General features: G+C 49.0%; 1 protein-coding gene across 5 annotated transcripts in view; it reads right to left on the reverse strand.

Annotated features, from left to right (window-relative positions):
• Positions 1 to 25,215, reverse strand: part of DOCK1 (dedicator of cytokinesis 1) — a 490,705-nt gene that overhangs the window by 107,091 nt on the left and 358,399 nt on the right. Inside the window, exon 30 of one of the 5 annotated variants that reach the window (XM_078076971.1) lies at positions 20,668 to 20,749. The exons of the other annotated variants lie outside the window; for them this stretch is intronic. Coding sequence (XP_077933097.1) covers positions 20,677 to 20,749 — 73 coding nt within the window. The 3' untranslated portion in view covers positions 20,668 to 20,676. Of the gene's footprint in view, positions 1 to 20,667; positions 20,750 to 25,215 lie in introns of those variants that run through there. 5 annotated transcript variants of the gene reach the window in all.

Raw genomic sequence — 25,215 nt, forward strand, 5'->3', positions numbered from 1 at the left:
CACGAGTCCTGTGGGGTATGAATGACCTCGTATTTTATACAAAAGGCTCCAAGAGGCAGAAGCACATGCTCCCGGAAGGGCAGAGCAGGCTTAGACCAAGCCCGTGACCAGTCCCCACACCACGCAGCCTTCCTTAGGAAGCTCAGCCGGCATGGTCGGCGTAGTACAAATAAATCCCTGAGATCATTTTGCTTTTACAATGTATTAAGGAAAATTTCCAGCCCATGCAATAGTAGACCCCATAAGGGACTCATGTCCCCTTCCCTGGGCTTCAATGATTATCACCTTCTGCACGTTTCATCTCTACCCCATTCCAAACCCCCTCACATTATTGTTATTATTATTGTTTCCTTAGGGGACTTGAATGTCAGAGCAGTTGTAGGTTCACAGCAAAATGGAGCGTAAAGTATACAGGTTCCCATAAGCCCCCTGCCTCCCCCATTATCAGCATCCTGCCCCAGGGGGTACACAGCCTACACTGGATGAACCCACACTGACACGTCATCATCTCCCAAAGTCCGTGGTTTACAGGAGGGCACACTCCTGGTGGATGTTCTGTGGGTTGGGAGAAACCTGGAACAACGGGAACGCACCATTACAGTATCATACATCCTCTGAGCGCCACTACTCACCCCTCCCTCCCGCTGAGCCCCTGGCCACCACTCATCCTTTTACCGTCTTCACAGTTCCGCTTTTGCCAGGATATTACATAGTTGGTATCGTACAGTAAGTAGTCTTTTCAGACTGGCTTATATTGTTATTACAGTATTTTCTAAGTCCCTTTTTGCCAGGTTTCCGACCTTTAACGCTTAAGGCGCTTTACAGCAAGAGCATACAACACGACATTCTCTCATGAGGGTTTTTACTTACACATCTTGGCAGTGGAGAGTGCCTGCCTCCCAAAGGATTTATGGGTCATTCACAGCATCAGGGTACACAGTACCCCATACTGCTACCTAATGCTCAGGACGCACCCCTGCCACTAACGAGCTGAGTGGTTTTGAGTAGGTCACTCTGCCCTCCGAGCCTTGGTCTTCGCCTACGTACGGGCCGTTCACACCAACCACACTGGGCTTTCTCGCAGTCCTGCGTCTGCAGCGTAGCGGGTATCCCGTGAAGGGCACCCACAGCTACCGTAGCTCACACGGGAGGCCCTCTCTCCGTATCGACAGCTGGACAACAAATCCCACTCCAGCTGTTTCTCCCCAAGCTCGCCGGCTGGAACTGTGTTTCCCACATTGGCTACAGGCCTCTCCCGTCCCATCCTTCAAAGCAGCGAACCAAGCCCCACAGCCTGTTTTTGCAAATAAAGTACTTTTTAATAAAAAAAACTTCTAAAAAACTGTGGTAAAATGCATATAACATAAATTTACCATCTTAACCATTTTAAAGTGGACGCTTCAGTACCACTGAGCACATTCACACTGTTGTGCAACCATCCGCACCATGCACCTCCAGAGCCCTTCCATCTTTCCCAACAGAAACTCTGAGCCCATTAAACAACAACTCCCCATTCTCCCCACCCCCGAGCCCTGGACCGCCACCCTACTTCCTTTGTCCGGAGTCTGCCTACCCTAGGTACCTCATGTAAGCAGAATCATACAATAGTTGTCCTGTTATGACTGGCTTATTTCAGTGAGTGTCATGTCCTCCAGGTCCATCCAAGCTGCTGCAGCTGTCACATCGTCCTTCCTCTAAAGACTGACTAATAGTCCATTGTACAGAGGGACCACATTTCATTTATCCGCTCATCTGCAGATGGACACTTGGGTGCCTTCCATCTTTGGCTACTGTGAATCCTGCTGCGGTGAACACGGGTGCACAAATATGTGTTCACGTCCCTGCTTTCAATTCTTTTGGGTATATTCCCACAGGGGGAGTTGCCGGATCATGCGGGAATTCTTTCTAATGTTCTGAGGAGCCATCACATTGTCTCTCCCAGCGGCTGCACTACTTTACATTCAACCAATGACGTGCAAGGATGCCAATGCGTCCACATCCACAGCAACGCTTGTTAGCTTTTGCTTTGGGTGACGGTAGCCATCCTCATGGGTGTTCAGTGCTATAAATAAAGTTTTATTAGAACACAGCCACACCCCCTCATTTAGGGATTTGCTGTGGCTGTTTTCCTACAACAAGAGGAGTGTTGAGTAGTTGTGCCTGCCACGTTATCTGGCCCTTGATAGAACATTCTGCCATCCCTGGGAAGCTGTGATTCTATTCTGATCATCCTCTGAAGAGTTTTAGAGAGTTTTTCACCTGTACACGGTTGGGAATGGGGCTCATACCTGTTTTTTTGGTCATCAGAAATGAAGACGTGTTGATCAAAAAGGCCTTAGACAACCCCCTCGAACGTTTAGAAGAGGTTACTTCACACTTTGAGCTCCGAAGTGGAGTTACAAAGTTTGGGGATACAAGGGATTTAGAAACCAAAGCAGACAGGGGCCTGCCACTTACATATCTAGCGCACCAAGCATGTCTCAACCAGTAGTCTTATTTCAGGGTCAAGTTTTAAAAATTCAGGAAAGCCATCCTTTCCCTCTACTCTCTTATTTCATCTTTCTTCTTACCATCCTCTTCCTCCCAACCCTGCCTGGCTTACCTATGTCCACATCACAAAATAAGTGTTGACGGATTTAGGAGCACCATGGGCACAGGAAAAAACTCCCAAGACCATGGGAACCATGCATGGGTGGGTCTGCCACACAGGCGAGAGGGCAGAAGAAGCAGAGCAAGGGGTGACCACTACCCCGTCCTTTGGGCCTAGGCCCACACAGCCTATGTAAGAGTGTGTGAGACATTACCCGTCACTGGGGTATTTTTCGAGCTCCAAATATGGGAATGGGGAGGGAAGGGTAGGAATGAGGAATTAAGAGTTTCTGTTTGGTGATAAAGCATTTTGGAAATAAGTCGCGGTGATGGTTGTACAACATTGTGAATGTAATTAATGCCAATGAATGGCACCTGTATAAACGGTTAAAATGGCAAATTTAAGTTATATGTATTTTACCACAGGAAAGAAGAAAAACATGAGAAGGAAAGGGAACCAGACATTTCCAGAAATTGCAGCAGTGGGAATCATGATTTCTCTGTCCATAACTCTACCATCAGTGGGATTCAGCTCCACAATTTCACACACACACACACACACACACACACACACACACACGTGCATGCACTCTTAGAAACAAGAAACTCTGGCCTCTGCTTCCCAAAGAATAAGGTTGCTCAGATCTGTTCTGGGAGTAGATGGGTCATTAATAAATAAGCATAAACATAAATAAGCAGGAATAATAACGGCAGCAACCATCCACCCAGAGTCCTTTATGACCTGGTATGTCACTTCTCACTTAACTCCACACATGACAGTGGTCACGGATATGGTGTGTCCCGGTTCTACCGTGAGTCCACTGATGGCCCATCTGTGCTGAGTTTTTATTCCCTACAGCACCAAGCAATGTATCTTGTATAAAATAAAATACAGTATAATTGAATCCACCTAGCGAGCCCAGGGAAAAATTGAGTGGTCAGAGGCCTTGAGCCAACTGTAGGGTTCGAGGCAGAAATTCTAAAGAGAATCTAGGATAATTACAAAGGGGAATGCTTCTTTCCAATTATTTCATGCTTGGAATATCCCAGCCATGTGGAGAATTTATTCGGTTCATTTTCAAGACTTGCTAAAGGGCACCGCTGTCATTTAGCAAACGAATGTAATTTGCTTTAGGCTCATTTGTAAAAATTGGGTCACATTTTTTGCCCCGTCGGGGGCCTAGGGACTCAAGAATGTTCTGAAAGTGGCTACCTGGCAGTGAGTAACATGTTACACCTTTCCCCATCCTTGCTGGTGTTTGGCTACTTCTATTCACCACTGGTTTAGTTTCCCTCTCATGAGGCCAGGTGGGCCTCTCTCTGTGGTGTAGCCCCATGGAGAAACGCACAAGGAGGTGGGGAAGTGGAGAGAAGCAGGATCCTCGGGATCTGTGTCTAAGTCATGTTCCTCATTTACAGGGTGTTTAACCTCGGGCAAGTACACGAACAACTCTGAACTCCCTTTTTCTGGTGGGTAGGGGGGATTAGAGGAGTCCGTGTTTGTAACGGGCCTGGGTTGTACCAGCTGTTCCGTGATTGGCAGCTACTATTGGGAGTATGATAATCATACTAAAGACGAAGGCCTCAACTTCTTCTTTCCTGTTTAGTTCAGAAGAGGTGTCCGAAGGAAGGTAAAGGAAAAATTCGGAGATCAATGTTCATGAAAGCTTAGCTGTTGTCAAGATCTTAGGAAAAGATCAAGTCTTACAACTGGGAGCTTCCAGCTCTTTGATTTTACTGTGGCTCAGAATTATCATCACTCAGGTATTGAGTGTATGGCGATTTCTTTAACCATCTTTGTCCGTGGAGAGTAGCTCTGAGACTTTCATGGAAGAGGTTAACTTCCCCAGGTGGATGGAAATGGGTGGCCTGGTGAGGTTTGTGCTCAGATCCTGAGACCATTTTCTTAACGGTACCAGAGACAGGGTATTGGTGCAGGACTGCAGATCACCCCTGGCTCTTGGTTTGACAGGTATCAGGTGAAGGTTACCTACTCTGGGGAAGGCCACCATCTTGGTAGGTTTTCTGCTGGTGCATAATAAATGACCACAAACCTGGTGTTTAAAACAATGCCCATTGATTATCTCACTGTTCCATGGGTCAGAATTCCCTTGAGGGTCAGTGGGATTTTCTGCTTAAGCTCAAAGAGGGCTCAGGTGAAGGTGTGGACCAGGCTGGGTTCTGACCCCGAGGTTCTTATCTTCCCAGCTTATCCAGGTTGTAGGCAGAAGCCAGTTAGTTCCTTGTGGTCTGAGGTCCCTGTGCATGTGAGGTCCTTGTTTCCTTGTTGACTCTCAGCCGGGATCCACTCTCTGCTCTTAGGGGCTGCCTGCATTCCTTCTCCCATGGTCCCTTCATCTTCAAATCAGCAAGGGCATGTGGTATGCTTCTCATGCTTCAAATCTCTTGCTTCCTTCTTTTGCTACAAGCCAGAGAAATCTCTTTCTTTTTAAAGAGCTCTCGTGATTACGCGAGGCCCTCCTGGATAATCCCTATCTTAAGGCTAATTATTATCGTTAATGGTATCTGCAGGACCCCTTTGTCCATAACAAAATCATAGGAGGGATAACTCATGCTATTCATGGTTCCACCCACCTTCCAGCAGAGGAGATCCTGTAAGGAGGAGGGTCCTAGAAACCCTCATGGATCCCTTGGAGCCACAAACCTCAGGGCCAAACTGGTTTTTCTGGGCCCTACTGCCATTCTCTTGCAGCCTGAGACTAAGCCCAGAGGGAAAGGCTGTACTCACGGAATTCTTGCCTTTGTTGGCCCCTGTGCTGTTCTGAGTATCTGTGACAAGGCGAAAGACTCGGCGTAGGGAAGGGAGGGTAGAAGATAGAGCTAGAAATACGAACCCGAACCAGGTCTTGCGAGAATGAAGTGGCTGTTTCAGGAGGCCACTTGTCTGCAATCCACTGAGTGACACTTTCCATTAACAAGGTATAACCTTATTCTAAGCCGTGATGTCATCTGATGCCAAGCTTATTTGTTGCCTGGATTCAGTGTAGCACCCCAGACTGTGAAGGGCTCAAGAACCGAATAATGATTTTCTTCCCCATACAGCCCATAATATGCACCTAAATAGTCCTTCACATTTACATAATTCCTCTGATCCACACTAAAGAGATGAGGCTGTCTTTTTACTGAGAGGAGCATGGTCCTGCACACTAAATAATGGAACCACATCTTCCACACCTGTGTTATAACCCCAAACAGGGACATACAAAATTGAACAGTGTCCTAGGCAACGTTGGACAGTATCATATCTCAGAGGTGGGCAGACTATAGCCTCTGGGCCAAGTCTGGCCTGCTGCCTGTTTCTGCAAATAAAGTTTTATCGGCACACAGCCATGCCCATTCGTTTACATACTGCAACACAGAAGGCATGGTCCACCAAGATGAGAATACGATCTACGACTCCCTCAAATAATATTCAAGGAGAATAGATATCACTACCTATTCCTACCTCTAACAACAGTTTCTCTAATTAATCCTTCCCTATTTTTTAATTAAAATCTATTCCTTTCACTATTAAGACCATTTGATCTTGTTTATTCTTTCCTGGATATAAGAGTCAGCATCTCCATAACCTTGGTCACCGCTATCAAGCAACCCTGCGCTTTCCCCACAAAGGAAGCCCCGGAATGACATTTGGAAGGCTGGGATTCCAGCCTCGTTTGGTTTGGGAGGCAGCTGAGGGTGCCACTTAGAGCAGGGGCACCAGGGATAAACAGCCTGAGAAGAAAACTAGGCTCTACCACTGACCATCTCCGGGAACCTTGAGCAGGTTTCCTTAGTTCCCTCATCTGTGAAATGGGTATCAAGAGTACATTTACTGGCTCAGTGGTGAAGATTCAATGAGCTAAAATGTGCATAGTGTCTAGAACAGTTCCTGCAAACGGTAAGCACCAAGTGTTAGGAGGTCTGCAAATCACTCTCGAGCACTTTAGTGGAGAGCATGAGTTTAAGGGATACGCTCTAGTAATCAGTCGGCCGCTAACCTTTAATCGGAAAACCACATTCCAGAGGAGCATGCTTTGGCTCTCCTTATCTTGATCAAAAGCAGAAACATGAGAATAACAATGGTTAGAAATTACTTTCTTTTGTGAAATTTGTGCCTTCTTAATGAGGATAATGGGTAACAGATATGGGCTCTCCCAGTCAAAACCAATGCTATGCAAGGTATGCGGATGAGCTGAAATATTTTAGGGACTTTCCCCTATGGATCTAAAGAGCCTGGTGTCAAGAGATGGGGCCTAAAGCTGGAGCTTTAGTTCATGTTCTAGTTCATGTCACTGTTTTGAGGACCCTGGTCGCCTGATGATGACTATAAGCTTCAGTAGATTTTGCCCCCAGAATAGTTGCTCAGCACCTAAAATTACAGAGAAGTGGGGCTTCATGATTGTACCAGCTGGTGAAGAAGTGTTTTTTAACTGTGTGGCTGACTTTGATCTGAGACTTGCTTTCATTATAAGCTGGTAGCAAAGAGAACAGGTAACTTTCCCCCATTTTTAATGAGGAACGACTACTAATATCTAAAAGAAAAAAAGAAAAAAGAAAAAGAAAAAACCCCAAACAACCCTAAGACTTGCCTTGGGCCATTTCCCAACAGTGTGGCTGTGCCCCTTACAGACATGTGACTTGGGAGTGGACTGGACTTGAGCTGCCACATCTGCAAAATGGGCTATCCATGGGATGGCAGGTGCATGAGTCGCCCCAGTGGGGGCCAGACACGTGCTGTCTTCTCAAGCTGCCCCTTGGGAAATCAACTTTCCGGGCATTTCTGAATTGTAATATTGGCATGCTGTTTAATGAATGCCCAATTAATGGCAAGTATGAGATGATGGGCAGATGACAGGGCCGCCTCATGTTTCCCAGGAGATGTGACTGGTGCCAGGTTGTCAACTGAATCTGAGATGGGTTATTTCTGCTCAGCCCGTCTCTTTGTCATTTCAGAGCCACGGGTTGAAGGCATCAGAAGCCGATCTCCATTCCCACAAGGGTCTACTCTCAATCAGCATCTACATTACACTTCTTCTCGATGGCCTTGAGTACCTTTGTTTTCCGGCTGCTTCCTGATCCCATGACAACAAGGACAAAGCTGGGGAGAGCTGAGGACCCCTCCCGCCTCCACAAGAATCAAGAACCAGCTTTGTGTGAGCGGCTCCTTCCTCCAGCGGCTCCCTTCACCTCTGCTGCGATACCTCACCTTGGAGGGACTGCTCGGGAGTCAGACGCACAGTGACGGATTTCACAGTCAACCTTGACACCACCCAGCAGCGAGAGAAACAGTGGACACGGGCTGAGCGCTGAAGTGCACGGGAGGGGAAAAGCAGGCTCCCAAGCAAGGTCTGGGATCGGAGACAAGGTCAATGTGTCAGGAGAGCTGACATGTCAAGCAACTCTGGCAGGGGCCCAGCAGGCGAGGGGCTCCCATGCGCTCTCATTCGCTCTCTGCAACGGACAGGTGGGACTCGAAGGATGCGTGCGGCTAGCTCTGGCTGCCCAGCAGGAAGGCACAGAGCAGCAGGAAGAAACCAAGCTGCTGCCCGTCCTTGTGCCCTGCCACGGCTCGCCGGCCACGTGGTGTGACGGTGGAGGCTGGTGCGCAGACCCAGGCACCCTCGTCCGGAAGCCCCCCAGATGTGACTGAGCTGCTTGGGGTCACCACCAAAGCACCCTCTATAGATCACAGCGTTGGTGTGGGAAGATTCGTCAGGGAAACCAGTTTAAACAGCTGCCTTCCCGTGAGCACACGGGCTGAAAGGAAATACTTGTACTTGCTCCGACCCCAAGCATCCACGGACGAGACACCCCCACTGGCCCCAGGCATCCACGGACGAGACACCCCCACCGGCCCCAGGCATCCACGCACGAGACACCCCCACCGGCCCCAGGCATCCACGCACGAGACACCCCCACCGGCCCCAGGCATCATGGACAGACACCCCCAGCGGCCCCAGGCATCCACGCAGGAGACACCCCCACCGGCCCCAGGCATCCACGCAGGAGACACCCCCACCGGCCCCAGGCATCCACGCGGGAGACACCCCCACTGGCCCCAGGCATCCACGGGCGAGACGCCCCCACCGGCCCCAGGCATCCACAGGCGAGACGCCCCCACCGGCCCCAGGCATCCACGCAGGAGACACCCCACCGGCCCCAGGCATCCACGGGCGAGACGCCCCCACCGGCCCCAGGCATCCACGGGCGAGACGCCCCCACCGGCCCCAGGCATCCACGGGCGAGACGCCCCCACCGGTCCCAGGCATCCATGGGCGAGACACCCCCACCGGAGGGGAGCTTGTGGGGAGACCAGGAAGCGGGCGAGGAGCAAGGCTGCACATGGGAGCAGGTGCCCTGCAGCACCGTCACTCTGGCTGTAGACCAAGGTCATGCCTCCAGCCTCCCCGGAGACAAGAGCTGCCCCCCGGCTGCAGCAGCAGCACACAGCCCTTCCCTGGGTGCAGCCGCTGATCTCCAGGTGAGCCGTGCCTGGGGCGGGGCCGCCGACCTCCAGAAGGTTATCGGGAAAGCCTACGCGGACACTGTGTCCCCCCGTTTACGCCCGCGTGTGGCCGGGCTTGGAGAGAAGGTATGTGCGCGGAGAAGGCGGGACCTGCTACCCGTGGGAAGTGACTGCAGTTCACCCTGGAAGTTAAGTGCTCCACGGGATTATTCTTTGGGATTCCTGGGGCTGTGACATGGGGTGACCAGATGACATCTGGAGCACCCAGAATTTGAGAAATGGACTGTGAAGGGCACCAGGGAAGCTCTCATTGAGGGCCGGAGCACGGGCTCTACCAGACCCTTCCCCGGGGCCATGAGCAGGACACTGCCAACAGGGACGGAGGGCGCAGGGGGCCAGGGGGCTCTGCAGAGAGGAGCAGGGCCTTTTCAAGAACTTGGGAGGGGGGCAAGAGCAGAATAAACACCAAGCGGTCCCACCTGTCCAAGGTGTTAAGCAGCATTAGAACTGCAATGAGTCTAATGACTTTTTACACTGAAGTAAGAAAATCTTTATAAACTGCTACTTAGAACAAAGTTCACAAATGTCAAGTCACATCAAGGGGACTCTGCAGCCCACCAGCTTTGTGCTGATTTTCTTCTCAGGGCCACAGCCAGCCAGCACCTGGAATCCCGGATCCCTACCTGACCCAGCTTGGAAAGACGGAAGGCCCAGGAGAGGAAGAGCCAAGCTGACGTGTGATCGACAGAAGGGAGACCAGAAGGAGTCCCAGCACTTGGTTTTTAAGTAGGAAATTCAAATGGGATGTTCCTGAGCGTACGAGCTTCCTATGGTTGCTGTAACATGTTATTATAACTCAGCGGCTTGAAGCAACCCAAATGCATTATCTTACAGCTCTGGCGGTCAGACGTCCAGAACGGGTCTCCCTGGGCTAAAGCCCAAGTGTCAGAAGAGCTGCACGCTTTCGGGAAGCTCTAGAGAAGGTTCCAGAGAATTCCATGTTTTTGCCTTTTCTGGCTTCTCACATCCATCTGCAGCTGTAACAGGTAGCCCTTTGCCATGTAGCATGACACAGTCCCAGGATCTGGGGATTAGGCTATGGACACCCCTGGGGACTCTTACTCTGCCTCCCACACTGCGACAGTCAGTCGGGCAACAGTAGCACCCGCGTGGACGCAGCCCGTCAGCATGGTGCACGCCTGCGGCTGCAGCCCCCCGCAGTACTGCCCGAGGTCTGTGTTTTTCACTCCTCCTTCCATGGTAACGATCCAATCTCCTGGCAGGCAGAATCCACATGGAAGCCACCTTCTGCGTCCTTCATCCCACCTGGTACATAACAGGTTCCCTGCTAACATCAGAATTACTGATTATTGATTATTGTTGACAGCATGTGAATAACTGTGTCCGTTACTGACATGGCATGCTACACGCTAAATGGTTCAGTCCAGGGATCAGCAACCTTGTTCTGTAAAGAGCAGAGTAAGTAAGTTAGGCTTTGCAGACCATATGGTCTCGGCTGCAACTACTTGAGTGTGCTGTTTTAGCAAAAACAGCCAAAGGCAAAAATCAAATGAGCAGGGAAATGGCTATGTGCCAATAAAACTTTATTTATGGACACTGAAATCTGACTTTCATATAATTTGTGTGTGTCATGAAATATTATTTTTCCTTTGACTTTTTGTTTTCAACCCCTTAAAAATCTAACAACTAAGCTTGTCGGTCGCAAACAACAACAACAAAAACCAGTGGCAGGACCACTTTGGTCTATTATGGTTTGCCAACCTATGGTTTAGAAAATTATGTTTGGGCCCACCTCCCACTGCCCCACTCTCACCCACTCATTCTTTATCAAGATGGAGCGCCCACACTGTGCCGGGGCCTGAGTGGGTCAAAAGAGGTGATGGGCTGGATTTGGGGTCATGGGAGAACAACTAGGCAAAGCAACAAGACAGAAGGCAGGCGCCACGTCAGCGGTATTTATGGAGGTGGGCAATGTGCTCAGAGTGCTCCTGCAGGAGGGAGACCCTGGCTTCAGGCTTTGGTACCCCAAGTGTCAGCAAGGTCTGGGATCAGAGAAAAGGTCAATGGTGGGATGTATATTTGGAACAGGATCTGAGTCCACGTATAAACAAATCCTTGAGAATGGATGAGAGTCCAAGGAAGAGAGATGTTAGAATAAGAAAGAAAAAAAAAAAAAAGGAAGGTCAAGCACAGAGACATGGGGAACTCCAGCAGTTCTTCTGGGCAGAAGAGGATGAACCTGTGAGGGAGACTTGGGGAGAGAGGGGACAGAAGGGGTTGGGAGGGGAGGTAGGAGAGGGGAAGGGAGGAGAGAAGAGGGGAGAGGGTAGGGAAGGAAGGGGTGGGGTGGGTTAAAGAAAAGGGGAGGGAAGGGGAGGAACTGGGAGGGGAGGGGAGGAAAGGGGAGAGGGGAGGAAAGGGGAGAGGGGAGGGAAGGAACGGGTGGGGCAGGGAAAAGAGAGAGGGGAGAGAAGGGGAGGGATTGGGAGGGGAGGGGAGGGAAGGAAAGGGGAGAGGGGAGGAAAGGGGAGAGGGGAGGGAAGGGGAGAGGGGAGGGAAGGGGAGAGGGGAGGGAAGGAACGGGTGAGGCAGGAAAAAGAGAGAGGGGAGAGAAGGGGAGGGATTGGGAGGGGAGGGGAGGGAAGGAAAGGGGAGAGGGGAGGGAAGGAACGGGTGGGGCAGGGAAAAGAGAGAGGGGAGAGAAGGGGAGGGATTGGGATGGGAGGGTGGGGAGGGAAGGGGAAGAGAGGGGAGAGGAGCAGGGTTCCTATGGGCTGGGCCTGGGGCTGACTATTTCCACACAAGAAGGGGGCTGCTCCACGAATATTTCTAGAACGAATGCCCAAAGGCACACGGGAGCCCAGAGTTTGAACCTGGGATCTGACATCCTTTTCTCCTCCCTTTGGCTGAGCTTCCCACGCGCGTCCTGGTGTTGGGCTCCTTACACCTGCTGCTCACAACCTCTGCCTTCGGCCCATTTCTCACGTTGCCTCTGGTTTACAAGCCCGAGCCCCACTTGGTGGCTCTGACCTCATTTCCCGTCCTTCATCCCGCTCCGTGGTGCCCGATTGGATGCTATCAAACCCGATGTGATCCAGCCACGTGGCCGCGCAGGAGGGAGCCCCGGGCATCTCGTGCCACTTACACAATTGTGCTCTGGCTGCACCAGCCCCTGTGTGTCCACGGCCCCAGCCTTCCCAGCCAGCCTTCTGGAAAGGCTAGAAATAGATTATTAAAAAAAAAAAAAAAAAAAACCCACGAACTCCACATCTGCCTCTGCTCTTCCTGCCAGATTCCTTCTCTCTCGCTCTCTCTTTTTTAAATGACCCCTTTATTTCTTTCCTGCACTTCTCCTAATCCTATGTATCTGTGCTAAAGAGGGGAGGTGGTCCGTCAAAGTGCGAGTCTGCAGAGTCAGGCCCCAGAATCTTCTGCTCAGTAGATGGTAACAGGCAGAAGGAGACTGATGAGGAACCGTGAGCAAGGGGGAGGCGCAGAAGGATGCTGGCTGCCGGCTCATCTACTCTTATACTCTTGTACTATCTTCCCAGACTCCACCGCATATAAAATACGAATGACTGTGGCTTCACCTCACAGGTTTGACTTCAGATTAGATGAGATCCGAGACAAGTGGCCAGGGCCAGCGTCCTCACTTCCCCTTTGCCTAGGAGGAGTCCATGAGGCTGAGAGGTGGGGAGCCACGCCAAGGACGGGGAGGGGAACCAAGCAAGCCATGGAGCCAAGACCAGTCTGTCTGCTTCCAAGCCCATGTTCCTTAGACACAAGAAATAAAGCTGTGTAGACACAAGGCCATGCTCTGCTCTGTTCCGGAGAGGCTGGCGGTGATGATCCAAAGGCCGCCTTCCCACCTGACTGGGATTATAGGGACCCGGACATTGCTTGGGCTGAAGGGGGCGGGAGGGAGGATTCCTTTATTCTGTGGAGCTCTGTCACATTCACCAACACAACAGTTTCATTTTCCATGCTACTCCACTTTTTACCACCCGAATGCGGCCTGGCGACGGTGCACATTGACTTTGCTATTAACAGAAGCAATTGGGTGATCATGGGCTAATGATCGTCTACCTTCTTAATGCTGAGCGACTTATTACCCATAAACACACACAGAAAGTGCTCTGGGAAGCACCCGCCAGCCGAACACACGCAAGTTGAGCTTCTTAATTGAAAATATAATCTGTATTGCAGAGATTAAAATATATTGGATTCATTTTGGCTCTATTCTTCCCTATTGTCCCACATACATTTTCTTTATGCTACACAATCAAATTAGTTCCCCTGCTACGGAAATTATTTCCACACAATAAATCAATTTTATGGTGAAGCTATGACTGAATGTCCTATTTAAAGGAAAAGCAAATCAGGGATGGAAACAATTTTCTTACTGATGTGATCAGTGTTCGTGCCACATGCTTTTGGCGATCTCTATTGGTTTTATCCCTTTTCATTTCTTAGTTCTCCTTCCCTCCCCTCCATTGTCCTTGGGGAAGCTTTGGTTTTGTGGGTGCAGAGGAGGCAGGTGGGAGCAAGCCGGCGAGGGGAACCCCTAGCAAGGCAGCGTCAGCAGCCCAGTCCCTGGTGGAGGACAGCGCATCCCCCCGCCCCCCTCCCAGGAAGCTATCCCAACCTCCCTCCCAGGAGCAACCCGGCTACCGGGTGCTCCAGCCCTGGCCACGTCTGTCTCCTATCACTGACGCTGTGCGGTCTCATCGCCCGCTTGCTGGATGATCATCTGAGCCCTCGCCCAAGCAGAAGGCAACCTCCATGAAGGCAAGGGCCCCATCGGTCATTCAGCATTAGATGCCCATGTCCACAACAGGGCCTGGCACAAATGTGCGTAAATAGTCAAAACACCTTATCAACTGAGATGATGCCACCATCTTGAGTTCAAAGCATGGTGAGTTTCATTCTAGCTGGAAGGTTCGGGGAGGGAAACTGTTTATCGAAGGTGGCCTTGGGGGCTTGATCTGTGACTTCAACTCGTAAGATGAACACAGTGCTAGGCCAAGCTGACCTTTATTCGGTGCTTCCCACTTGCAGGGACTTTGCAAATGCCGTTCCCTCTCCCTGGAGGGCTTCGCTTCCTGCCTTGACCCTCCTGGCTCGCTTCTTTCACTGTTTCCTTTTCCAGCCTCCCCAGACCCACTCGTCCCTCACGACACGCTCCTACGGACCCATGTGCCTCTCGGTCAGAGCGCTTGGGCCGCATTTGTCAGTATAGGTTCTCTCCTTTGGTAGTCCGAGCAACGTCCCTCATCTCCCCTGGGACTCTCGGCTCCCTGACAGCAGGCTCCGCATCTGCTTTTGCTCACGTTTATCCCCAGCAGCTAGCACTCGGAGTCGCCCCCAGTAGGCACGGAGTAAACACTTGACCGGAGCAAGAATAAGCATGTGTTGCCATGAAAATGATCCCTAAGCTCATTCACTTGAAATCTGAATGTCGTTGAATTGAGCACGCCGCTTTCCGGTTGTGTCCTTATATACGCTTCTACGTTAAGGTGGGAAAAGCAAAGGTGAGTAAGAGCTGAGCAGGGTCTGTACCCCAGTCCCGCGGCGCACGGGAGACCCCGCCTGCCTGCAGTCTACCGCTCCAAGGCCGCTGTGCTCCGTGCCCCTGAGCACAGCCGAGGCAGAGTCGACGGGGCTAGAACAGCAAGTATTCCCCTCGTGGTGGCTACTGTTGTCCAAACACCTCGGGGTGTCCACGGAAGAACCTCAGGGGTCCTCCAGGAACGCACAGAGCAGGAAAGGGGCCCCCGGCCGCGCGTGAGCACAGAATATGCAGGCATGTTCGGAAGTTTGCAGGCTTACCGCAAGATTTCCAAAGCCTGCCGAATTCATTCCCTCCACGGACCAAACCCCATGAGATGGCTCCAAGACACGTCACTGTGTTAACTGCCAACCGGGACGCTGCAGCACGAGGAGGCGTTAGTGAGTGACCTTCCTGAGGGCACCGGTGAGCGGATTTGATCTAGAACCCCCAGCGCCTACCCTGGACAACACGTGTTCTCAATACCGCACCGTCAATTCCTTAATTATTAGTCATGTTGGGTGACCGGAGGAGCAGGGCCCCGTGTGTGGAGAAGACACCTGGGTCTGGGGTTGGACGTCTGAGAATCACCTCTGTGAACACCGCAAGCAACTGTAGAGTGAAAAGCCTGCATGACTTCAACAAATCAAAGGATTCCACGTTATATGAAATTTTAGGGGAAAAAAAAAGAAACATCGTTTCTATGCTTCTTTTTTTGTAAAAGGTTGTAGTGGACTAAGCATTTCTCTCCTGGCCGAAACGCAAATGCACAGGGTGCACGAAAAGAGCAGGGTTGTTTTTAACTTGGGATTCTTGAATAAGAACTCGGCGCGTGTCCCTGCATCCGTACCCACAGGCTTACAAAAATACACATTTAATGAGGTCACAGAGTTAAGACTGAAATGGCTGAAATACATAGTGTGGGCCCAGAAAAACTGTCAGCAAAGTCTCAAAATAGCTTCACTAAGGTCTGTCAAATGTTGGGAAATCATCCAGGAAAAGGATACAAGAATGTGCATAGAAGCATCGGCTCATTTTAGCTAATGACAGCAGTGAACAAGATTTAAGTGCAACGTGTCATTATTTAAGGGGACTTTCTATGTTCCATGCTGACGTGTTTTTCATGGCCTAGCGGGGGGTGGGCAGGGGTCTTCATTCTTGGTCGGGGGCGGGGGTGGTGGCTATTTCCACGTCCGTCCACAGGTGTGTCATACAGGTGTACGGGAGGCGGGGCTGGGGGGAGGGGTGAGCTGCAGGGGGAGGGTGGCTCCCCATCTCCGCTTCGGCTTCTCTGAAGGAGGATGCTGTGTCCTAGGCCCACCTACAGTTATCTTGTTACCACTGCCATTTGGAGCTAAAAGTCATCCTTCTTGGCTCAAAGCACCCATGGTCCAAAAAAAATAAGCCCAAGGTGTCACAAAAATAACAACGCAGACAGTACTTTGAAACATGAAGAAGAGAGAAGAAAGGAAGCCAAGCTTTTCGTTTTTAATGCTCTATTCAAAATGAATAATAAAAAAACAAAGCCGAACAGAACACAGATGGCTTTTCTTTTCTCTCAACATGATTTTGAGTTCTAAAAACAAGAATCCAATAGTACCTCCTACCTTCTCACCAATATTGTGGAGTTCTACCATTGGATCAATAGAGTCTGTCATTTGCCTTTCCCCCAAATTCTAAGAGGGTTCACTCTAATGATCTCATTCTAACTTTACTTATCATTGTAAAGGCCTTATGTCCAAATACAGTCACATTCTGGAGGTACCGGGGATTAGGATTTCAATAAATGAATTTGGGAGGAGAGCACATAATTCAGTCTGTAACAGGTTCATTCCTATGGACTCTTTCACATTTATTTTTAGGAGACTACGGACAGGTCTCCCAGATACACGTGATACCTACGTGTATATGTAGTGTTCTTTTTCCTTGCCAACAACTCAGGCCACCGTACTCCAGTCCTCTCATGGAGGGGAGGACAGCTCTCCACTGGGCCAACCGGATAACCCCAAGGGGCGTAAGGGAAAAGGAGCTGGCCCAGGAAGTACCAGTGGCCCAGGACCAGCTGGGGGGGGGGGGGAGCAGGGGACTCGTGTCTCGCTGGCACTGCTCACACCCTACATGGTCACTGTTTCACAACCACTACTGTCTACACTGTTTACCTATGTCGATCTGCCCACCTGAATAGCAAGTGTCTTCAAAGTAGAGCCCAGCTGGTTCATCTCTGAATCCCCAATGCACAAAGCAGAGACATAACACACGCTTTCTGAACACAACACACCCTACAGTGTATGTATTCATACATGCTGGTGCTGGGCCCCTCGGCTGAGCCAGGCCAGGGCTCACACATGAGACAGACAGACAGACAGACAAGGTTCCTGACCCCACAGCCCTTTCTAAGAGGAACCTGGGGAGACTTTGAAAACCAGCCTCTCTCATATGCTTCTGTGGCCCAGGGGGCCCCTCTCAGTTGGAGAGCAAGAGGATTTAGTCACATCCTAGTTTCCTAGTTTTCAACAAAAACCTAACGGAGACAGTACGTGTGGTTTGCCTACATACACACATGTATTCAAAACTTCATACAGAGGCAGCAGCTTTGGAGCCGGAGAGCATTCAAACTAACTCACAACTGAACGAAACCCATTTATAATGGAAGTTGCTAAAGCTGTTTTGGACTTTCCCCAATACCAATGTGATGCTCATCTCAGAAACTAGCAGGTAGGGACGCCTGGGTGGCTCAGATGGTTGAGTGGCTACCTTCAGCTCAGGTCAGGATCCTGGAGTACCGGGATCAAGTCCATCATCCTGCTCCCTGCTCAGCAGGGCGCCTGCTTCTCCCTCTCCCTCTGCCACTCCCCCTGCTTGTGCCCAATCTCTCTCTCTCTGACAAATAAATAAATAAAATCTTAAAAAAAAAAAAGTAATTAGCAGGTAAAGCTTATCCACAGCTTGCCCAGAACCCACCCCAAGGAACCATCATTCATTTCCAAGTGGCTGTTGGCTTTGGCCCCTTGTTATTCTTTTTTCCTTTCTTTACCTCATCGTGACAAAAATGATCTATCAAAGCAAACATACACACGTCCCCACAATCTCACCAACTCTACACATTCCTACTCCAAAGGAAAGCATTTCTATGGTCTGCCCTTTCTTGTTTTTAGGATCCACTAAATATAGTCATCAGTACAATGACCCAGGTCCCTGAAGGAATTTCAGGTCATGAGCAGACTCATCAGCCACAGTGTAAAAACAGGTGTGTGCAAGATGCCTCTAAGTCAAGAGAAATAGTCCCAGTTTCAGTATTTGTGGGCATGAAAAGTCATTTTCTTTAAAGGGTACAAGGTTTCAAAAACTACCACATAAAATCTGTTGCACACAAAGTCTTCAGAAACCACATAAAATCTGTTGCACACAAAGTCTTCACAAAACAAATCAATTGTGTACATCACAGGGAGCTGCTATACAAAAATAACACACACACACACACACACACAGACCCAGATCGAATGCAAACATGTACAAACTCAGAACTGCACAGATGGGAGCACGTGGGAGCCAAGAGTCCCTGGAGTGGCAGGGTATTTAGTTCTAGATTAGGTCCCTCCACCCACAGGTGAATGGGTCTCAAGAAGGAGCACTGGGAGGCATCTCTGAAGGGAAGAGACAGGAGCAGGGGTGAGAGAGCTAGGTGAGGATGGGGGGGAGGAAGGCCAGAGAGGGAGAGGTCAAGACTGGACAGGGTGGAGGACGGGGTATGATTAGGTCCTAAGCAAAGCCACAACAACATCAGACAATGAGAAATGAGCTCATTGACTCAAGGAGGAATATTTCATTTGACAAAGTCTCTGAAAACATACAGGGATTTTGGAAACATCGTTGGTCACTTTCTTGACTTCAAAAAAACTCAGACGTGAGCAGTCAATAGATGACCGCCCTTTTAGGCCCTTTGAGGTCTCCTTAGGTTCACTTCCTAGTGGACTTCCGGGGCCAGTGCTGCCACCATGCTCCACGGGGAGAAAGACAGAGACCCGAGGTCCAGCTCCATCCCGGCCCATCCCTGCTTCTGGTTCCCTTGGACACATTTCTTAGCACCTCAGAGACTCTTTTTCTGTAAAACGAGTACAGACTGAGGAGTTGTGTGAGGATTATAATGGGAAGCCAATATATTTAAATAAAAAACAAAACACACCTCATGCCCATAAGGATGTCTACTATAAAAAACAAACCAAGGGGGAAAAAACAAGTGTTGGCAAGCACTTGTAGAGAAATTGGAATCTCTGTGCACCATTGGTGGGGGTGTAAGATGTCACAGGTGCTATGAAAAACATGATGGCTGTTCCTCGAAAACTAAAAATAGAATGACCATGTGACCCAGCAGTCTCACTTCTGGGGATATAGCCCCCAAAATTAAAAAGCAGGGTCACAAACTGTATTGGCACACTCCTGTTCACAGCAGCATTATTGACGACAGCCAAAACATGCAAGCAACCCAAGTGTCCATCCACGATGGAATGGTTAAACAAAATAGGGTCCATCCGTACAATGGACTATGATTCAGCCAACAAGAGGAAACCTGCTCCAATATGCTTGAACCTTGGGATAGTATACTCAGCGAAATGAGCCGTCACAAAAGGACAAATACTGTAGGATTCCACTTATATGACATATCAAGAGTAGTTGAATTCATAGAAAAAGAAAGTAGGATGGTGGATGCCAGGGGCTAGGGGGAGAAGAAAATGGATAGTGTTTAATGGGGATAAAGTTTCAGTTTTATGAGATAAAAAAAGCTCTGGAACAGTAATGCTAATATTCTTAACACTAGTGAACCATGCACTTAAAAATGTTTCAGATTTAAGTCCTAGGTACTGTGTCACAATTAAAAAATTAAAAAAAACACACACACACACACACACAGTTGGGGGCGCCCGGGTGGCTCAGTTGGTTAAGCGTCCGACTCTTGATTTCAGCTCAGGTCATGATCTCAGGGTTGTGAGATTTAGCCTTGCATTGCTCCGTGCTAAGTGTGGAACTTGCTTGGGATTCCCTCTTTTCCTCTCCCTCTGCCCCCCCTCGCCTCCTCTCTCTCTTAAAAAAAACAAAATAAAACAAAAACACACACAGTCAACGTGCTTATGATTACAGGAAAGGCTCAGCACATTGCTTTGTTCTTTTCAGCACATGGGTTTTGGTGCAGTACGAAAAAGTCCATTACGGCTGATCTCCACTGGCTACTTTTCTAGGTGAGTGAACAGCAGGTGAATTGGCCTCTTTTTTGCATTGTAAAACTGGGAAAGCCTTAGCTGCTGTGGGTGCCAGAGGCACCGGGAAAGATTAAATAAGATAGGTGGCTCATCCAGGTTGTAAAATGGCAAGACCATTCCAAATATCCAGAGAAAACCCAAGACCACCTCGTCCAGAGTGATTCAAACAAGGCCCAGGACCCCTGAGGGAAGGAGCAAGGCTGACTCAGGCCTGAGGGAGCTTGGAAAGGAGACAATACTTTCAATCACTTAGGTAAATCCTGGGCCTGCTCTGTGATAGGCGGGGACCCTCTTTCCCTTCACTGAGGAGGATACAGGAAGGGAACAGACCTCACTGAAGAGAAGCAGGAAGGCCGGTCTCCGGGAGGAATGGCCAACCTGCAGGACAGTGTGCTGACCGCAGGAGGGGAGGGCTCCCTGCTCATCACAGGTGCACAGGGAGGGCGCTCTGAAGAGCATGACAGACAGCTGGCTTGGCATGAGCAAGGTGGATTAGGAGCATAACCCCTCCAACTGTGGCCCCTCCAAGAGCTGCCTTCGAAGCACCTGGGAACTCGCTGGAAAGGCCGAGTGCAAGGCTCCTTCCCAGATCTTTCAGATTTGAATCTGCATTTTAATAAGATCTTCAGGAGAGTCCTGTGCACAAGAGAGTCTGGGAAGCACAGGGTAGAGGTCCTCCCAGCCCATTACGCCGTATCTCCTGTGTTTGTGACTACAAGAAATAAAATGTACTCCAGCTGGTTAGGTCCAAGCTTGATTCAAACTTAAGAACAATACCCTCGTGTTGTTCTGAATCACACTCGTTTCAGATTAATTTTCTGCCATTGGCTCTGGTTGTCCCTTTTTCTCTCTTCGTCCGATTGCCATCTAATAAGACGTAACGGGAGATAAATCAGCCTCCTAGTTTGGGGCATTAAGAGATTGTAGTGATGTGTTCTAGCAGCCTACTGGAGTTTATTTTCTTCTATTTCATGACAACTGAGGCATTAAATAGTTTTAAATCATCGCACTGTCCCTTGCCTGCTCTGTGACCACCCCTGCGCCTTCAGAAATCCAATATGAGAAATCATTCTTTATAGCAGCGTCCGTAGCTGCAAGCAAAGCAATTTAGAGAACACTCTTATGAGAACAGTTTCTACATACTCTGCTTCTGTTACAAATTACTCCCTCGCTTTGACAACACTTACAAAATATGCAGTTTAAGTAATACAAATGGGTTATCAAATTTCCATGATGTAAACAGTCGGAAAAGTTGTTCCCTATCAACAACCCAGCATCAGGCGGCGACGAGGCTCAACTATTTCCTTGCCATCCAGTTGTTCAGCGAATTTAGCACTCAGCTCCTGGAGGACAGCGTTATACCCATTTCCTTCATTTCCCAGGGTGACTGCTTAATGCTGGATGGGCTGCTTCATCTCTTCTGGATATTAGCCAGGTGGGGTGGGGGCGTGTGGGATGCAACATGCAACGGGCTCCCATTCATAAGCACATCCCAAGTCCTAGTCCTCAATTTTAATTATCACCAGGAATTTAATAAGAAATACAAAACACGGAATTCCTCTGACCTAGGACATAGGACGTGAAAGGGATTTTTCTACATTGTGAGCGATCTCGTTGATTAAAAAGTGCTAACACAGAGAATTAAGAAAGTTCTCCATGAGGTTCGTACCAACAAGCCTTGGAAATGCTCAGAGAACCAGAGAAACATGGTTGCAGCTGCATCATTACTAAGATGACGCAGCTGAGCCCAAACTGAGATCAAAGAGAGAGTGGGCTCAGCATCCCAGCTCACCTCCACCGAGACTGAAGGAGCAGGAGACAGGATCCCACGGCACAGAGGCGATGGCCAGCTGCCTGGCACACAAGCTTGTCCCACTCAGGGACACAAATACTCGTGAGGATTAACAAAAGTAAATGTAAGCTCACAGTGCTGCCAGGCTGGGACAGAAAGTCAAGTGGGTTTTAATTTCCACAAACCACAAAGCCAGTAGGACGGGATCAAGAAACACAGTCTGAGACTCATCCCGTGTCGCAGCTCGAAACATAGCCACCTCATCCACCACGTCGACATGACAACTCCAGCCACTTCCCCACGGATTTCTTCCTGGTTCAAAAGGCAGCCTTAAATGGAACCAGCCCAGCAGGTGGGTGTCCTATCACCACACAGCGGTCATTACCCAGACAACCAGAGGGCTACCTGGCCGACCCCCAGCCCCTCACCACAGAGCCTCACCTGGGCTGTGACAACTCCGGGGAGACAGGTGGCAGAAAAGGTAAGAGATCTCCTGCGAGGAGCAGCTCCCAAGCAAAGACAAAGAGACAGAGAGGTCTGGACAGCAGGATGCCCCAGGGACAGTGGCATTTTTATCGTCATGTGCTCAGATACTCAGAGGGTGGGGAGACCATGCATACATGTGGATGCCTGTAACACCCGCGATGGGGCCGGGAACTCTACTGTGGAAGCAATCCAAGCAACCAGGCTCAGAGCACGGCCTTACCCAGGAGAAGACATGACCTCCCCCCCCCCCCCCCCGAGGGCAGGACTCTCCCACCAGGGGCCTCAGAGGTGTCTGGCTTCTGCTTCTGTCCCAGGCCAGGGCCGGGGAAGGGCCACCCCATGCCCACCACCCCCCGAGGATCTGGGAAGGGCGCAGCAGCCTGCAGACAGCAGAGCACATTTGTCCCCCGACTGGGCTCTCGTAGCCAAGACACGGTGCACTGAACACCGGAATATCTTCTGGGGATCTGGTGTCCAGTTTTAGAGACCCAGTGAAGATCTAAATCATCTCGGCGAGAGGAGGGTGGGAGGGGAGAGGGGCCAGTCCCACAGAGAAAGTGCAGACCCTGAAAATGTACGATGGTGAACTGTGCCAAGGGCCTCGCTGCCCTAATGTGTGCGTCTGAGGAAGGCGTTTCATCTATCTTTCATCGAACGATGGAACAGTCAACACAGAGACTGAAATGTTCAAACAAAGCAAGGCAGGGCCAGAGGCGCCCTCAACCTAATGAGCACGGTGCCAGTGGGCCCGCTCACCTTCCTCACCCACTTTCAAAGCAATATATTGAACTTACCAAATTGACATTACAAAAACCAAATGAAAACATTTTCTTATAAATGGATCCTACTTTTAATACTAAAGCAGTTCCAAATTATTGTCAGCGCATTACGTCTTTTCAATTATGGCTAATTTAACTCTTATACTTTGCATATGATACATGTAAATATTTTTCTTAATTCTTATCCAGAGAGAGATTATGGCAAAATTCCTTTTAAGAAATCAAGACATTCAGATTTTCAAACTTCAATTTTAATGCCCCCCATTGCTTTACTTTTGGTTTAATTTCATAATAGCTAAAAATCTAGCACATAGAGATAAATTTAAAAGCCCCCCGAACAGTTATCCATGCTTCCCATAATATAGTCAGTATAAACAAAACACATTTCCCTGATAAATTCCTAAGACCATAAAATGTCAGAGTCAGAGAAAGTAGGCCCTATACTGAATTTGGGAAAAATCTCTACATGAAAGAAAAAAGTTCTCATTATCATCAACACAAACATGTTTTCAAATGCCCTGAAGAGCCCCTATGATACCAAACATTTTGATTCTACAGGCAGTTATAAACCAGGGTTCTTTTTATTATTATTATTTATTGTGAAAGTACAGTTGACAACACTATGTTAAATTAGTTTCAGGTGTACAATATAGTGATTCGACCCTTCTATACATTACTCAGAGCACCCCCACCACCACGGCGAGTGTAGTCACCATCTGTCCCCAGACGACGTTATTACAATATCACTGACTATATTCCCTCTGCTGTGCTTTTCCTCTCTGTGGCTAATTTACTTTATAAATGGAAGTCTGTATCTCTTACTGCCCTTCATCGATTTCAACCATCCCCCACCCTCCTCCCCTCTGGCAACCACCTGTTTGTCCTCTGTATTTAAGAGCCCATTTGTTTGTTTGTTGTGTGTTTGTTCACTTGTTTATGACCAGGTTTTAGATGAACACCTCTAGATCATTCGCTGCTCCTGAATGTGTGGACCAGGGACACTGCAACAGAACCAAACATCAAGAGTCTATTGTGATGAGTAAGTGAACATGGAGACGTGTCCCTAAGAAGTTCCCGTGTTTCTCACAAGTACTTTTGAGGTTTTCAAGTTCATATACCAACTCAAAATCAAATATATGTCTAAAATACACTTGAAAGAAACACAAAAAACATTCAACCGCCCATTACCTTGATTTGAATACATAGATGACACAGACCAGGGTTTAGGCCATCTGGTCAACCAGGTCCTGTAAAGGTCAGGAGCCTGGGCTACAACGTACATGAACAGATGAAATGAATGCAGGTCTGGAAAAACCACCTCTGAAATCGACTAGAAGAGACAAATCAGGAAACTTCTACCTTAGTAGAGAGATGCCAGAGCAAACCCACCTCTCAATTCCGGTCTTAAATGCACTCCCTCTGGATTCTTTTCCGATGGCAAACAGACTGTCTGTCTAATGTAAGATTTTGTTCCTGAGGATGAGTTGTTGATGCTTACACATGTTCACCGCTACTCGCTGTCTGTCCCCAGGAGCTCCTTGTCTTGTCTCCCTGAGGGCACATCTCATTCTCTGCACCGTGTTACCAGACTGCCATCCTGCCTCCTAAGCTGTATGTCCCGAGGGCAGGACCCAGTCACATAGATTATGGGTGTTATTCTCAAAACCTTGCACAAGGCACCACAGGTGTTGGGCACTCAAATACTGTAGAAATCCTCTAAAATTATCTTCGGGGAAACAAATTCCCAAGCTCACGGACACTTTGCGGAGCCTCAGTACAATATGCTGACCAGTCTCCACGGCACGCTAACCACTGAAGCCAGAGGCTCCTTTCTAGACATCTGGGCTCTTCTGCCTGCATGCATCCACCAGAGCTCACCGTCCCAAGGTCAGATGGGCAGTTAAATACAATATGAAAGGATGCATTAGGAGTGCCCAAAAGGAAGAACCATTTTTGGAAAACTAAATTGAATCTTGTAGAAAGATTATAAAGATAAACAGCTTTACAAATTCCGCAAAATTAGGCAGGGTGGAGACAAGTGGAAAAACTAGAAAATGTGAAAATCTCCTAACTCCACGTGAAAGGAATCGTATGTGAAAGTTAATCAGTGGAACCACATTAAAAACAGGCATTGGCCCTACATGAAAAGATCAGCAAAAAGAAAAAAAAAGGAAAAGTGAAAAAGTTTAAGGTGTACGATAATCATAAAAAACCTTCCACCTTTTTCTTTTCTTTTTTATTTTAAGATGTATTTATTTATTTAGCTGAGAGAGAGA

This window comes from Halichoerus grypus, chromosome 7, assembly GCF_964656455.1.
Source record: "Halichoerus grypus chromosome 7, mHalGry1.hap1.1, whole genome shotgun sequence".
Lineage (NCBI taxonomy): Eukaryota > Metazoa > Chordata > Mammalia > Carnivora > Phocidae > Halichoerus > Halichoerus grypus.